General features: G+C 44.9%; 1 protein-coding gene across 1 annotated transcript in view; it reads left to right on the forward strand.

Annotated features, from left to right (window-relative positions):
- LOC139758480 (uncharacterized) overlaps positions 1 to 17,638 on the forward strand; it is a 229,155-nt gene that overhangs the window by 18,259 nt on the left and 193,258 nt on the right. Inside the window, exon 2 of the mRNA XM_071679953.1 lies at positions 3,780 to 3,855. Coding sequence (XP_071536054.1) covers positions 3,780 to 3,855 — 76 coding nt within the window. The remainder of the gene's footprint in view (positions 1 to 3,779; positions 3,856 to 17,638) is intronic.

A 17,638-nucleotide genomic window follows, 5' to 3' on the forward strand; every position in this document is an offset into this window, starting at 1 on the left:
GGGGTTGTTAGTTCATGTGTGGCGGGGTGGCGGTGGGAATGAATAAAGGCAGACAGTATGAATTATGTACATGTGTATATATGTATATGTCTGTCTGTGTATATATATGTATACGTTGAGATGTATAGGTATGTATATGTGCGTGTGTGGACGTGTATGCATATGCATGTGTATGTGGGTGGGTTGGGCCATTCTTTCGTCTGTTTACTTGCGTTACCTCGCTAACGCGGGAGACAGCGACAAAGCAAAATAAATAAATAAATAATATATATATATATATATATATATATATATATATATATATATATATATATATATATATATATATATATATATATACATATATATATATATATATATATATATATATATATATATATATATATATATATATATATATATATATGGCGAGGCTTTATCTTCTTCAGTTGAAACAGTGTACAGTCTTTTCAAAGGACTCGCTTCAGAGGATGTGTCCTGGTCCTTGGTACTGACTGGAGCGGAGTCTTGGAGCTGCAGGATCCCCCCCCTGGATAACGGTGAAGAGGGCAGGTGGGAAATGAGGTGGTGTGAAGATGAAGTGAGCATTTTGAAGGACGAATGACAATTGTCCTGGCTTCCTCCCCGTCAGTCGAGGTGATGGCAGTGAAGACGGCCGGGGGAGTGAGAAGCAACACGCGGGCGACCCGGAGCCAGCCACTCCTGCAGTTGTGTTGCCCCAGCAGACTTCCCGAAGCGGTCCTGCTCGCCCCATGTTACTCCTCCTGGGTCGCCCGGGAAATGTATACCCAAGCGGCCGCCCTCGCTCATTCTAATGAGCTTACCGTCCACCTGTTTATGGAATTTAAAGGCTTTTTTTTTTTTTTTTTTTTTTTTTTTTTTTTTTTGTCTGGCCCGTCTGGGAAGCACAGGTACCGACGTGTAAGGCCGTTTTATTAGTGGCTCTTCCGCGTCGGTGTGTGTGTGTGTGTGTGGGACGGAAGAAGCTGGTGATCCTGTCCACTTATAACGACCCAGATTTACGTTAAGTCAACTGAAGCCAGAAATGATTTATGTTTCACGTTGGGTTAGTGATGGGTAAGGTCCAGGAGAGGACCCACCTGCCTGTCTTCCAGTTCAAATCTTGTGAGAGCTCTTAATGTACACCACAGCCTCTTAATGTACACCACAGCCTCTTAATGTACACCACAGCCTCTTTATGTACACCACAGCCTCTTAATGTACACCACAGCCTCGTAATGTACACCACAGCCTCTTAATGTACACCACAACCTCTTGATGTGCACCACAGCTTCGTCTGGTTCATGTGATCTTTCTGTCTTCTGGGCAGTGTGTGATCTTCCCGTGTGAGGTGCTGTATTCCATGTTCGAATTTCTGAAGTGTTGGGAAAGAGGAAAGCTCGGGTCAGTTCATCGTAAGAGCGTGACGGTGTAGACTCCTTGAGCAAGACGGTACGCCCCCGGTGCGTGACGTTACAGCCCTTGCGCACCACGCCGGTACGATCCTGGAGCCCGACGGTACAGTCCTCGAGCGTGACGGTACGATCCTGGAGCCCGACGGTATAGTTCTTGAGCATGACGGTACGATCCTGGAGCCCGACGGTACAGTCCTCGAGCTTGACGGTGCGATCCTTGATCACGACGGTACAGTCCTTGAGCGTGACGGTACGATCCTGGAGTCCGACGGTACAATCCTCGAGCTTGACGGTGCGATCCTGGAGCCCGACGGTACAGTCCTCGAGCGTGACGGTACGATCCTTGATCACGACGGGACAATTCTCGAGCGTGACGGTACGATCCTTGATCACGACGGTACAGTCCTCGAGCGTGACGGTACGATCCTGGATTCCGACGGTACACGACGGTACAGTCCATCAGCGCGACATAACTGCCACTGGGTGTGGTAGCGTGACATGTGACCCAACCATGAAAGACGGTCCAGGGTCAGACCGCCATACCCACGGGTCGTCCCAGGTCACGGATAGTATATTAACATGTTCCCATGATGGTGTGATTCGCTCAGATGTTTCAGGGTACAGAACGCTCCAACCCCCCCCCCCACACACACACACACACACACACACGTTTTGCAGATTACAATCGCTCTTTACTTTTCCAGTTTTTCAAGTTGAGGAAGCTTTTATTACTTTACAAATAAACATTCTGAAAAGCCAGAATACTCTAACGTAAATATGTTGTACCTTTCAATATATATATATATATATATATATATATATATATATATATATATATATATATATATATATATATATATATGACCGTAAAGGAAATGAAATAGAAATGACACCAAACAGATTTCCAATTGTGGGAATAGTACCCACCTTGGGCGTCAGGCGGCGCTGCCAGACCGGCAGTACAAATGATTCCTGTTTAGTTACTACTTTTCATTACTATGGAGACGAGCAATGCGATCTGATTGCTCATATGCGAGACTTAAGTACGATCTGGGAGAACCAGAGACGGAAGACCTTCATAGACAAAACAAATACGTCGTCTGTGTTACCTGGGCTGTTACAGTAAACAGGCCCGCGCGCTCACACCTCTGCCACCTTATAATTGGAAGGTTAAACCATGAGGAAAAAAGTAAGATTCAGCAATGATTGCTCATCAGGTCTGAGACCACCGTGTGCTGGTAAAGGTGGGTATTGATCCTGCAGTAAGGGGGGGAAAAAAAACCGGCTGTCAGTTTTATTTGACCGTGGCATAACTTATCATTGTGACCCGTTTTCTCAAGATTAGCATTTGTGTACACCTTACACAGTCAGAGGGCTTTGTGGTAATGCCTTTTAATTACAGGATGTGCGCTTTTCAAACAGCGCAACAAGCGATTATTGATGATTTAAAGTTACGTTCATAACTAAGTTACTTCAGCAAAAGATTACAGGGAAAGCAAGACATTTACGTCACGTAATTGCAAGTGAAAGAAGAATTTGACTGGCACAAAAGGTAGATGTGCTCAACGGTGTTACCAGCACCCTGATTCGATCCCCTCCGAACTAGTGAAAAGGAGACAGTTCCATGAACGGGTGAATAATATCATACATTTACAATACAAAAAATTTTTCCCCCTAAAACAAACGGAAGTCGTCCACTTACTGGAACAAATTGAGAAGCTATACGATCACAAGGCATCTGAAAAGATATATATATATATATATATATATAGGAACAAAGTGCTTATAAACGCGCACCTTCATAGAACATACAAACCTCTAACAGCCTGGATCGAACCCGGGACCCCTGTGCAACAGGCGGGAATGCTACCGCTAGGCTATGGGCCCATTGCCTAGCGGTAGCTTTCCCGTCTGTAGCACAGGGATCCCGGGTTCGATCCTGGCTGTTGGAGGTTTGTATGATATATATATATATATATATATATATATATATATATATATATATATATATATATATATATATATATATATATATATATGGTGCAGTTAGGAAGTTATCACGGTTCATTTTCCTGTTATACATTAATGTGTCAACCACCCTGGCTCGTTGGTCAGTGTCGGTGAAAGTTTGTTTGAGCGTTGTGTGTGTGTGTGTGTGTGTGTTGGGTCACACCGTGGCAGGAACTGTAGTCTCCTCCCTACGTCAACTGTCTGTCTGTCTTCTAACCACCAGTCCTCTGCAGGAATCTTGTAGGCTGTCCCAGGTAAGAATTGTGATCCTTTGTCTCACCCTCGTCAACTCACTCCATCATCGTCCATCATTGTCTGTGGCTCTTCTCATCACACCTGTGATGCTTGTTCCAGGCCCGTTCGAACTTGGAATGGAAGTTGATGAATCGACTGTACCGGTAAAGTGGAAGTTGATGAATCGACTGTACAGGTAAGTGGAAGTTGATGAATCGATTATACATGTAAGTGGAGGTTGATGAATCGATTATACATGTAAGTGGAAGTTGATGAATCGATTGTACATGTAAGTGGAAGTTGATGAATCGATTGTACATGTAAGTGGAAGTTGATGAATCGATTGTACATGTAAGTGGAAGTTGATGAATCGATTATACATGTAAGTGGAGGTTGATGAATCGATTATACATGTAAGTGGAAGTTGATGAATCGATTGTACATGTAAGTGGAAGTTGATGAATCGATTGTACATGTAAGTGGAAGTTGATGAATCGATTATACATGTAAGTGGAAGTTAATGAATCGACTGTACCGGTAAAGTGGAAGTTGATGAATCGACTGTACAGGTAAGTGGAAGTTGATGAATCCTCTATACCGGTACAGTGAAGTTGATGAGTCGTGTGAACCGGTAAGTAAATGTTGCTGAGCCGTGTGTCGTGGGTGAGGAGAAGTGTTTAATGTTCCGTGGATGCAATTTTCTGTTTTCTTCATGTGTCAGTAAGACGGCTGGTGGACAGTGTGTAGCTAGCCGGAGTTGTTGCCTGTACATCTCCGAGCTTCCGCCTGGGTGTAGTTGTCGTGGACTGCGTGTCGTTCCTGGGTGTAGTTGTCGTGGACTGCGTGTCGTTCCTGGGTGTAGTTGTCGTGGACTGCGTGTCGTTCCTGGGTGTAGTTGTCGTGGACTGCGTGTCGTTCCTGGATGTAGTTGTCGTGGACTGCGTGTTGTTCCTGGGTGTAGTTGTCGTGGACTGCGTGTCGTTCCTGGGTGTAGTTGTCGTGGACTGCGTGTCGTTCCTGGGTGTAGTTGTCGTGGACTGCGTCTCGTTCCTGGGTGTAGTTGTCGTGGACTGCGTGTCGTCCCTGGGTGTAGTTGTCGTGGACTGCGTGTCGTTCCTGGGTGTAGTTGTCGTGGACTGCGTGTCGTTCCTGGGTGTAGTTGTCGTGGACTGCGTGTCGTTCCTGGGTGTAGTTGTCGTGGACTGCGTGTCGTTCCTGGGTGTAGTTGTCGTGGACTGCGTGTCGTTCCTGGGTGTAGTTGTCGTGGACTGCGTCTCGTTCCTGGGTGTAGTTGTCGTGGACTGCGTGTCGTTCCTGGGTGTAGTTGTCGTGGACTGCGTCTCGTTCCTGGGTGTAGTTGTCGTGGACTGCGTGTCGTCCCTGGGTGTAGTTGTCGTGGACTGCGTGTCGTTCCTGGGTGTGGCCGACGCTCGCTGTCTCCGGCACTGCTAACGTGCCTCTGGTAATCTGGTCGTGTTATGTGGTTCTTCACATAAGCTCTTTTCTTTTCGTCAGTTCCACAAAGCTGCCAGTACAAGGGGACTTTCTCCTCTCGTATGATATATATTTTTTCTCTGGTGCTTCAGTTTGTTCCTGGTTGCGGAGTGCGACAGTCTCTCCTGATGAACCAAAGGATCCGGACCAGTTCCCGCTTGCTTCTGGGAGGGTTGATCATCCCCCGACGCGTTGAGGAACCGTTTCCCACTAAACAGTCCGCCATTTTCTCCTGTCGTACCAATCTCTCCACAGCTTGTTTTGTATGAAGCTGTTTTAAAGAACGGGTCATATATTTCCATGTATTTCAGTAGAAGATTTTCCATATATTTCATTCGACAGCCTAGATGTTATATGGGGTTGTGAAGCCTCAGTCCTCTGAAAGAAGGTTTTGGTAACTCTCATCTGCTGGAGGATGTCGCAAGTCTGGTAAATCTTATGAGTTTACATTAAGATTCTGACATGGATTGGTCCACGCCAGGGTTTGAGGCCGTGATGCAGGGATGGACTGCTCTCTCTCTCTCTCTCTCTCTCTCTCTCTCTCTCTCTCTCTCTCTCTCTCTCTCTCTCTCTCTCTCTCTCTAAGGCTTTGTGTTGTGAGGCGTAAATGGATAGTCCCGACTCCATGCATACACACGCCTTGCGTCGCCTCCCTGTTGGCCACCTTCTCTGTACAGTGTGCCGTCGGGTGTTGCCTGGAGCAACGTCGCACCTCACCCTAAATGTGCACTTGGCTCTCCCTTGCCCATACCTCTGACACCTGTGACACAGTGTCGGTTGTGGAACATACAACGAGGGGTGAGGGAAAAAAAAAGCAAATAAGTCCTTCCTTCGCAGTCCATGGCACGTCTCCTACCGAGTGGCCAACATTTATTGACCGTGTGGCCACAGTTCTACCGTGAGGTCGCGCCACCTGAGGCAGTCGCCTGGTTTTGATTACCTTCCCGTTCCTGTGTACCTTCACTTGAGTAAATTTCAACCCTGCCAGCTGGTCACATAACATCCTGCGCCTCTTGGTTACGTGTTGTTATAACTGGTCGCCACTTGAGGTTAAGATGAATAGCATTAATAACTTCCACTTCCGCAAATCATACACCAAACATTTTCCTGGTTCTTACTCATCATGTTCCGCTGGAGGGCTCGAACTACAGCCACCACACAACCAACTGTTGGTTTGACTGCACCTGGGCCGGATCTTCCTCCGGTGACGTCAGAGCCATCGCTCTCTCTTTCCTTGTCCTCTCCATTCGTCTGGAAATTTGATCATGTCGTTAATAATGTCAGCTGATGAGTTTGAATCACTTAGTTGAGATGAGCCGGTCGCCTCACAGGCTGGTCCGGCTCCACGGCTGAGCGACGCTCCCAGGGTCAGTGGCTGCCTGGCTTTGATCAATACCAGTTTCATGACAGTTCAGTCGTTGATATCAACCAACGTGGTTTATCACATCTTGCTTGGCCGGTAACCTGCATGAGACCGGGAGATGCGGTCAGGGTTCCTGGGCACGTCTTGACACGCCCGTAGCCAGAGCGTTACTGTGCCCGTGTCCGTTGGGTGGGATACCTCCCACTGAAAACTCGAGTAAGACAAGGGGGAGCACTGATTTGAAGTGATCCGTGCCATGGCAAAACCGGCAGATGGCAGCACCTCACTGGTAAACACCACACGACGACGAACAAGATTGGGGTTTATTTTTTTCTTTCATATTGAGTCGCCACCTGTGACTTTCTCACGTCCATGTTTCCACTCGTTTCTCCCACTGGATTATGTAAAGCCCCAGCATGGTTTAATCTGAAAGTCCTCAGAGAAAAAATTCTATAATGTAATGTTGTCGTTATGCCAAATGTTGGGAAAAAATAATGTCAAAATTGTCACCGGAAATAAAGTCATAGTTGAAAAATGTATATATTATTATATAAATTCTTGTAACATGCCTGTAATTGCACCTTCCTAAACTGGACTTTGACTTATCTGAGACGCTTCTCAAAAGTGCTAGAATATTCCTCTGCTATGGCTGATGGATTGGGATGTAGGCCTATCCATACTAGGGTCATGATGTCCGTCATCGCCGAACTAGTTCCATGAACCGAAGAATCTTTTAGCACGGCCCACGTCTGCCGTGGAAATTGTGTGTGTGTGTGTGTGTGTGTGTCAGAGATTGACTTTCTCGTCAAAAATCCAATTTTAGTAACGGAATTTTGATGTTAGAATATTTAACCATTTTACTTTTCAAATTTAGATTTTTTTAACTTAAAAGATTGACATCATGATACGAAAATGAACTTGTAACTAACATGTGCGCATGCGTGTTTGGGACAGTTACGTTGATGGGTGTGGTCACCCACCCTTCATCCCAGATCTGTATGTCCGGCAGATGTGATTAATTGTCCAAAGCATTGATCTTATTATCGTACTGCAGCAAGGACAGTCATTAATCAGGCATGTCGTACTTCCAGCTGGACATAGCCTCTTGACGGAGGCCGGGATCGCCTTGCGTAACGCCAGCCCCCCTCCCGACTTTCGTAACCACGTCACCACCGGCCGATCGAGAAGGCGCTGATAACCTCCGTTTTAAAATTCGGGAGGTTCGCTGCGCTAAAGACCCACAACTGTTTCAGACTGTGGGAGTGAGTGGGATGACAGCGTGGCTCGTCCATAACAACACTGTGATGGTGATGTCACATCCATGTCTCAGCCCCGGTGAGGCTGTATTGAATACATAACCCGATACAAGTCTTTTCTTATCACCTGCGGCTGCACTAGTTGCTGAAATGTACTGACCCTAAAGCGTAAGACCTGAAGGAGTACTGCAATTTATTTCTAGATCGTTATTTTTATATTTTAACAGTTTAGCCGTTTTATGGTACTTCAATCATGTCGACGTTACAGCTGTCCGGACACTTTTTTTCCCCCTCCCCTCTTGCTACCCCCCTGGATGCGTCGGCAGGTAATGGCAACGGTGAAAGTACGAAATCACAGACAAGCCTTATAAATGCCACAGACACACGCCTCTTATATAAGGTCGTAAACATCGATTCAGTACGCTGTAACTTTAGCACGTTCCACATGCTCTCATGTTTTACGACCTCCTGAAATTTGTCTTTCACTATATATATATATATATATTGTAAGAGGTCACAGTGGTGCACGTAATCAAGTGTATGCATAACACGACAGGAAAATGAAATACGAAGAGTTCCCAAGTGCACTTTAGTGTAATGATCACATCGTCATGGGAGATACAAGTATGAGATAGATGACGTAGAACAGTCAGGTGATGTACAAGGAAGAGACGTAGCTAAGACGCCGTTGGTAAACAAGCGTTACCATATGGCTCTGTGAAAGAGTCTTGGTTGTTACCCGGTACCCTTCTAAAGGCTCCTGCAGCCCGAGGCTGTTTTATTTCCAGTAGCAGGGAAATGTAGACTCCAAACTCTGGAGTGAGAGGCTCTTTGAGTAGCCTGTTTTCCCATTGATATAGCCTCGCCAAAGGTGACTTTATTCGCATTGTAACCCTTGCAGGCCGAGAATTGTACACACACACACACACAATTAGACAAGCACTAAACAGCCACCCGCCCAACTCGGTCTTAAATTCCACCCCGACCAGACATAATTGGTACGCCCTTCACAAAGCTACACACCATCCAAACGCAGCGTTCCATGTTCCCGTCTACCGTCTGTCCCTCACCCGAGCCTAGAACACGACAAACACCGCTGCCACATATCCCGAAATCCTTCATGCCCGCCATGCAACCACCACCACGAGGACCCCGTGCACTTACTACCGCTCAGTTGCCCCGCAATCTCTGCGAACAGACGCGCACACACTGCACCGTCACTATGAACTACGGTCCTGCTCGTTGGACGTGGGCTACTTTATGGGCGCTGCGGAAGCCTCATGAAGATAATAACTACTTCAGAGGCAAGATATATATGTATATATATATATATATATATATATATATATATATATATATATATATATATATATATATATATATATATATATCTTTCTTTTCCTTTTAAACTGTTCGCCATTTCCCGCGTTAGCGAGGTAGCGTTAAGAACAGAGGACTGGGCCTTTTTTGGAATATCCTCACCTGGCCCGCTCTGTTCACTCTTTTGGAAAATTAAAAAAAAACGAGAGGGGAGGATTTCCAGCCCCCCGCTCCCTCCCCTTTTAGTCGCCTTCTACGACACGCAGGGAATACGTGGGAAGTATTCTTAATCCCCTATCCCCAGGGATAATATATATATATATATATATATATATATATATATATATATATATATATATATATATATATATATATATATATATATATATATATATATATATATATATATATATATATATATATATATAAAATGTTTTTCCATACATATTCGCCGTTTCGCGAGGTAGCGTTAAGAACAGCGGCCTGAGCCTTAGAGGGAATATCCTCACTTGGCCCCCTTCTCTGTTCCTTCTTTTGCAAAAATTTAAATAGGAGGGGAGGATTTCCAGCCCCCCCGCTCCCTTCCCTTTTAGTCCGCCTTTACGACACGCAGGGAATACGTGAATGTAGGTTTGCGGCAGGGGTGTGTGATGTCTCCATGGTTGTTTAATTTGTTTATGGATGGGGTTGTTAGGGAGGTGAATGCAAGAGTTTTGGAAAGAGGGGCAAGTATGAAGTCTGTTGGGGATGAGAGAGCTTGGGAAGTGAGTCAGTTGTTGTTCGCTGATGATACAGCGCTGGTGGCTGATTCATGTGAGAAACTGCAGAAGCTGGTGACTGAGTTTGGTAAAGTGTGTGGAAGAAGAAAGTTAAGAGTAAATGTGAATAAGAGCAAGGTTATCAGGTACAGTAGGGTTGAGGGTCAAGTCAATTGGGAGGTGAGTTTGAATGGAGAAAAACTGGAGGAAGTGAAGTGTTTTAGATATCTGGGAGTGGATCTGGCAGCGGATGGAACCATGGAAGCGGAAGTGGATCATAGGGTGGGGGAGGGGGCGAAAATTCTGGGGGCCTTGAAGAATGTGTGGAAGTGGAGAACATTATCTCGGAAAGCAAAAATGGGTATGTTTGAAGGAATAGTGGTTCCAACAATGTTGTATGGTTGCGAGGCGTGGGCTATGGATAGAGTTGTGCGCAGGAGGATGGATGTGCTGGAAATGAGATGTTTGAGGACAATGTGTGGTGTGAGGTGGTTTGATCGAGTGAGTAACGTAAGGGTAAGAGAGATGTGTGGAAATAAAAAGAGCGTGGTTGAGAGAGCAGAAGAGGGTGTTTTGAAGTGGTTTGGGCACAGGGAGAGAATGAGTGAGGAGAGATTGACCAAGAGGATATATGTGTCGGAGGTGGAGGAACGAGGAGAAGAGGGAGACCAAATTGGAGTGGAAAGATGGAGTGAAAAAGATTTTGTGTGATCGGGGCCTGAACATGCAGGAGGGTGAAAGGAGGGCAAGAAATAGAGTGAATTGGAGTCATGTGGTATACAGGGGTTGACGTGATGTCAGTGGATTGAAGCAAGGCATGTGAAGCGTCTGGGGCAGTAAAGCATGGAAGCTGTGTAAGGTATGTAATTTGCGTGTTTGGCAATCGAGGTAACGTTTAATTAACATGTGTTATTGGGGGCGGTGGGTTGGGCATTTCATTTCGTCTGTTTCCTTGCGTACCTCGCAAAGCTGGGATGCAGCGACAAAGTATTAAAAAACAAAAAATACCAAAAGAATCTTATTCTTATATATATATATATATATATATATATATATATATATATATATATATATAATATATATATCAGCGTATACTGGGCAGGTAGGGTGACGCGCGGCGTGCCAAGAGTCGTAGTGCGTCCGTGAGACGTCACGAGGCTAACGTCTTCGTCAGGATGGTCTTCCGATGCCGCTGAGTGAGGTGAGGCATCTGTGGCCCCGAGTCGGTAACTTGGTGGTGGAGAATCAGCGCCTTGGAGACTGATGACATCGTCCGTGAATCTGGAATGTTGTGAGCGTCGTTTACGAAGCCAGATGGCTGACCAAAGACCCCCACTGCTCAGGATTGGCGCCACGAAGGTAGTACTCGGGTCGAGGGCTGCTTGAAGCGTACGAAGTCGCCGATCCAGCCAACCTTTGTGTTCGTCCGACTGTAGGGGGTAAGAGACTTGGATCTATTGATAATATCTCAAAATTACGCAGACCGGCTGCCGGTCTACGTGACACTCGAGATGGTACCGTCAGTGTGACGTGGGTGCAACGGGAGTACGAGACTGGTCGACCGGCCGTATGGCATGCTTGCAATGAGCACAGTGATGCCAGCTCTCAAGAGTGATGAAGTTGCAGCGAATTCTATGTCCTGCTGGCCCCCTGATGATTTGGGTGCTGAATGTCAAGCCAGCCCGCCAGCAAAGCACCTTCTCCATGGTTGTAGTTGTATGAAGTTGTAACGAAGGAGAGGCTCTATCCTTGGATTGGTTTAAGATGACATAAAAAAAATGAAATTATCAGCTTACATGTTGAGGTTGAGAAGGGTGTAGTAGGTGAGTGAACTGAGACATACCCACACGACGCGGCGCCTTGAGGTGGGGGAGGTTTTAGTTGGATGGTTTGGCCTTGAGGCCTGTTGCCTCCTACGGTCGCTATGGCCATCATCATCAAGGTGCTACATCCATCATCTGAAATATCTTTAACACCGTCTTCAGGTTTTAAAGATAATTCTAAGGTCACACACGCCATTTGGTAAACATGTTTACCAATGGCGTCCTAGCTTCGTCTCTTCGATGTATATCAACTGACTGTTATATTCCTCTCTTGTGTCTCCCCTGATGATGTGATTATTACACGAAAGTGCACTTGGGAACTTTTCGTGTTTCATTTTCCCCGTGGACTCATAGGAATATATATATATATATATATATATATATATATATATATATATATATATATATATATATATATATATATATATCCCTGGGGATAGGGGATTAAGAATACTTCCCACGTATTCCCTGCGTGTCGTAGAAGGCGACTAAAAGGGGAGGGAGCGGGGGGCTGGAAATCCTCCCCTCTCGGTTTTTTTTTTTTTTTTTTTTTTTTTTTTTTTCAAAAGAAGGAACAGAGAATTGTGCCAGGTGAGGGTATTCCCTCAAAGGCCCAGTCCTCTGTTCTTAACGCTACCTCGCTAATGCGGGAAATGGCGAATAGTTTGAAAGAAAGAAAGATATATATATATATATATATATATATACATACACGACAGTAGCTGGTGATGCCTAGAGTCTAGGTAAGGTAGGTGCGGTATGGTCAATGGTTGCCTAATGTGGTGATGGGTTTGGGGGAGTCCCTGGCGAGGCGTGGCTGTAGCCATGACAGCTGTCATCCAGGTGATGTATTATGGGACTCACACGTCTGCAGGTCGAACTCAAGGTTCACCACATTCTTGTGAGGCGGGCGTTCGAGGGCGCGTCGTATATTTTGTCGTATGTATAAAACTTTTTTTTTTTTCTATTTTCTGGAGGTTACCGTCTCAGGTCTGCAGTTTCCGCAGACGAGTTTCAGGACAACTCTACCTCGCCTCCGTGTTGTCATAACTCTGTACGTGGGTCGTTGTGTGGCTGATGATGAAACTGGGGCGCCTGCGTACCGTGGAACATGTTTATACAGTTGTCTTCCACGATGAATGTGATTCACTGCGATATATATATTTGCACCGTCTACCCTCAAGGTGACAACTCTCCTCGTATCGTTGATTTGGTGTTCATATTGGCCGGCAACATTGGGTTGATGATAATGTTATTCTCCGTAGAGTTGGAATTGTAAGCTGGTCAGTTTGGTCCCCTGGGCAGTTTCCCCAAGAATGTTTGGCTGTAATGAGAGACACAAAAACGAAACAAAACCAGAAAATCATAAGATTTTCATAATTGTTCGTGTCACAAGAGTATCGAAAACTTGAATGCCTGGTCAGTGCTCAGTCCTGCATTCCTTTTTTTTTTTTTTTTAAACCATTACTTTGATGGATTATTTTCTCCCTTATAGATAACACAGACTGTCGTAAAACATCATTAAATTCTTAATTCAAATTGGAAAATTCTTTGCAGAATGATATGGGTGAACACAGGCATTAATATTACGTAAGTACTGTACAACAACAACAAAAAAAGGAAAATAAAAGACGGGTGACGAATGTGTTGTTCCAGCTTGACCTGACAGAACACACGAGCTATGATGACGTGTATCATTAGCCACCGCGGCACCTAACCTGGTCCACGTCACATGAGATCGTCCAAGAACACACCATGTATCATTGTTCATCTGTCGCGTGAATCATCATTATTCAGGCGTAAGTGTTTTATGAAACGACATTTGAGGTTAGCTGTGCTTATATCATTCATCTGTGTAGACTTGTGAATAACGAGTGCCAGCCAGTGTCCTTAAGCTTTGAGTGTTTGGCAGTTACATAGATCTTTATAGTAAGTTTTTGTGGGGATGTGACAGCCTTGATAATGTCTGCGATCGTTGTCTTCCTTATTGTGTAACTCTTCACCGTCATCCTTACCCATGGACTTGGGAAATATTCGTTGGTAATGATACGATTTATTTGCCATTAATTAGTAAATATGTCTTGATTTTGTGGGGATCAAAGAGTAATGTTGTCAGTCACCATAGATATTTTAAAAGTTACGTCGAATCGTTTTTTGGCCTTTTAATTGCCGAGCGTGTTCGACAGTGGAGCATGATGGTACCAGCCACGGGTATGCTGTCTGGCATTTGACCTGACCCATCTTACTCGGGGGGTCATACCGTCCTGCCTGAAGTTGACCACGATGATCAGTCATCCATCCATCCATCATCTGACCATATCCCTGGCAGACAGGAGGCGCGAGACATGGATTTGGCATATACAATGTTTGTTCATATCTTCATTATTACTCAGCTCAACATGACAGAGGTTTTATTATCATCATTCCAGTCGGTGTTCCTTAGGGCATTACGTATATACGTTCCGGAATTTAGTGATGATGAGTTTTGAGAAGATATAGTGTATTGGATCCAAGTTAAAGTATCCTAGATCTTTCATTGATAAATCTCTTGAAGTTGACAAAAAAAAATTTATTTTATAGAGTTAAACCCAAACTTCCCTTTTAGTTCTCCCTTTTAGTGACAATTTTACATTTCTTGCAAAGTTGCTCATATCCCTTAATGTAAATGTAGCCTTCACCGATAACAATACTATCAAGAATATCTTAATCAAAAACTCACAAAAAAAAAATTCTGCAGACTGTGTTTACAGAATACCTTGTAAAAATTGTAATATGTTTTATGTTGGGCAGACTGGTAAGGATCATTTATGTTAGACTTAAGCAACATAAATATAGTATGAAAACAGGACAAGAATCAAATCCTTTCTTTAATCATGTTAAAAATTATGACCATTGTATTTACTGGAGTAATGCCAATTCACGTATTAGCTGTAACTTCTTTACTACGAAAAATATAATTGAATCTTCTGTTATTAGATACACACAGAATTGTAACATTAATAGTAGTGAAGGTCTATACACATTAGATAGCTTTATTGTGAGCAAAATTTGTAAACAGTTCCCTTTCTCGTCCACATAATACATTTTTCTTTATGACAGGCATGTTGCCAGACCCGAATACCAACAACCCGAACACCGCGATCCGGTAACGCTTGTTTACCAATGGTGTCTTAGCTACGTTTCTTCCTTGTAGATCAACTGACTGTTCTACGTCTTCTATCTCATTCTTGTTTATCTCCCCTGATGATGTGATCATTACGCGAAAGTGCACTTGGGAACTTATCATGTTTCATTATCCTGTGGTGTCAGAAAAATCTGTTGGCCAGGTGAGGTGAGTGTTGCTGGCCCGGCCAGACCAGACTCACCGTGGTGAATGGAGTGTGGTGAGCAGAGTCGTCCGTTGGCGTGTGGGGCCACAGGAGTAATACTCCTCTACCTCAGCTTTCAGATGGAGGCTACGGCTGGGGTCTGCGTCATCGCCCGGCTGTTGCGTAAATGGATAATGGAACCTTTACTACGGTGAAATTTACCCTGCGAGGCAGTATCATTAAAAGGTAGACTCGAGTGCGTGTATAGTGGTGATTTGTAGGTACGCCATGAACCGCCTTACTCAACACCTCTCCCGTTACCATAGACGGAGGCCAACCCTAACCTAGCCCCAGTCCCAGGTCCTAGTGGCTAGCGGCTCCCTGACCTGCGCCAAGTCTACCCAACCCCAGCCCGCTGGTCGCCCGCCCGCCGCCACCAGCGACCCTGTTCGGGGCCCACCTCAATGAGGCCGGCTTGGTAACACCCCCCCGAGCCCGCCCAGGGAATGTATATATCGTTTTGCTTCTCTCTCTCTCTCTCTCTCTCTCTCTCTCTCTCTCTCTCTCTCTCTCTCTCTCTCTCTCTCTCTCTCTCTCTCTCTCTGTCTGTCTGTCTATCTCTCCTTGTGCAGGTTGCACGGGGAACACAACTACACCAGCAAAACACGCACACGTACATGTTTAAAGTGGCAGCTGACTCTGTGCTTTGTGTACGAGCCAGTATATCACCTTGATCTATAGAGTGAAATAAATTAAAGACCCGAATATCAATCCACGGAGATAGTGTAGGGATATTGCAAACACACACACACACACACACACACACACACACACACAAAGAGAGAGAGAGGGAGAGAGAGCTGTAAGTTACACAGTGAAGAATGTGGAGGGAGGGAGGAACGGGTCGGTCTCTAATGAGGAGGAGTGCGAGGAATTGAGATGAGGTTGTGTGTGTGTGTGTGTGTGTCCTTGAACAGCGTTGTCATCGACGAACGGTTGAAGTGCCTCGTAGGCGAAAGGAGATGGATGTTGGGACTGAAACTGATGGCAACGTCTCGAAGTTGAATCTGACAAAGAGTAGAGTTAAGCGACATGTTATGACGTGGGTGCTGGGAGGGGGGGGGGGGTCAGTAACTGTGTGATAAGACAATAGAGACAGAGGTATGTAGTGATAGCAGTAGGGTCCCGTTCCTCTATCAAGGAATAGAATATTGAAATTGAATTGATGTAGGCGGGTGGCTGAGGTAGACCTGGTATCTACCCGGTCAGCAAACATGTTTTGTGATGGTTCGATAACATAGGGAGGAAGGAGAGAGACGGGTATGGAAATCCTTGTATGATATACTCGTGGCCATTAACCCGAATAATCGAAGGGGGATGTCGTGGGATGGGGTTCTTCTCTTAAGTACCAACATTTGAGAGAAATGGGTTGGTTTCATTACGGAGCGAACATGGCAGTGAAGAATATTGCTTGAGGAAATAGGGGAGTACACAAGAAGAACATCCTGTGGTGCCACTAACGAATGGGGGAGTACACAAGAAGAAGATCCTGTGGTGTCTAACGAATGGGGGAGTACACAAGAAGAACATCCTGTGGTGTCACTAACGAATGACGCAAGTTCTCAAGTGTTGTGTTGGGTGGCGACATTATTCATAGGCCGCCCCACCTGCCCACTGCAGTTATCGCCTTCAACAAGTGACCTGACCTCTCTACAAGGAATAGGTCGCCTCACAGCTTGCCTCACCCTACGCCTGGGTCAGAAGAAGTGAGTTCAGAGCCAGCCACCTTCTGTCTTGGTGACAGAAGGTCCTCCTTCATTGGGTCTCGACCAGTCAACAACGCCCCCCGTATTAATGCGTATAGTGAGTTGTCTACTGCACTTTTCATACCGTCTTCTACAGCGTGACGCTCATCCAGAAGGTGTGGCAGTATGTGTATTGATGGTTTCACTGTATATCAACTGACTTATATTTCTCTCTTATGTCTCCCCTGATGATGTGATTATTACACGAAAGTGCACTTGGGAACTTATCGTGTTTCATTTTCCCCGTGGATTCATAAGAATATCTTGGTCAAGCGCAAAATTGTGATCCTTTCCAATATATATATATATATATATATATATATATATATATATATATATATATATTATCCCTGGGGATAGGGGAGAAAGAATACTTCCCACGTATTCCCTGCATGTCGTAGAAGGCGACTAAAATGGGAGGGAGCGGGTGGCTGGAAATCCTCCCCTCTCGCTTTTTTTTTAATTTTCCAAAAGAGGAACAGAGAAGGGGTCAGGTGAGGATATTCCCTCAAAGGCCCAGTCCTCTGTTCTCAACGCTACCTCGCTAATGCGGGAAATGGCGAATAGTATGAAAGAAAGATTATATATATATATGTATATATATATATATATATATATATATATATATATATATATATATATATATATATATATATTTTTTTTTTTTTTTTTTTTTTTTTTATACTTTGTCGCTGTCTCCCGCGTTTGCGAGGTAGCGCAAGGAAACAGACGAAAGAAATGGCCCAACCCCCCCCCCCCCATACACATGTACATACACACGTCCACACACGCAAATATACATACCTACACAGCTTTCCATGGTTTACCCCAGACGCTTCACATGCCTTGATT

This window comes from Panulirus ornatus, chromosome 30 (genome assembly GCF_036320965.1).
Source record: "Panulirus ornatus isolate Po-2019 chromosome 30, ASM3632096v1, whole genome shotgun sequence".
Lineage (NCBI taxonomy): Eukaryota > Metazoa > Arthropoda > Malacostraca > Decapoda > Palinuridae > Panulirus > Panulirus ornatus.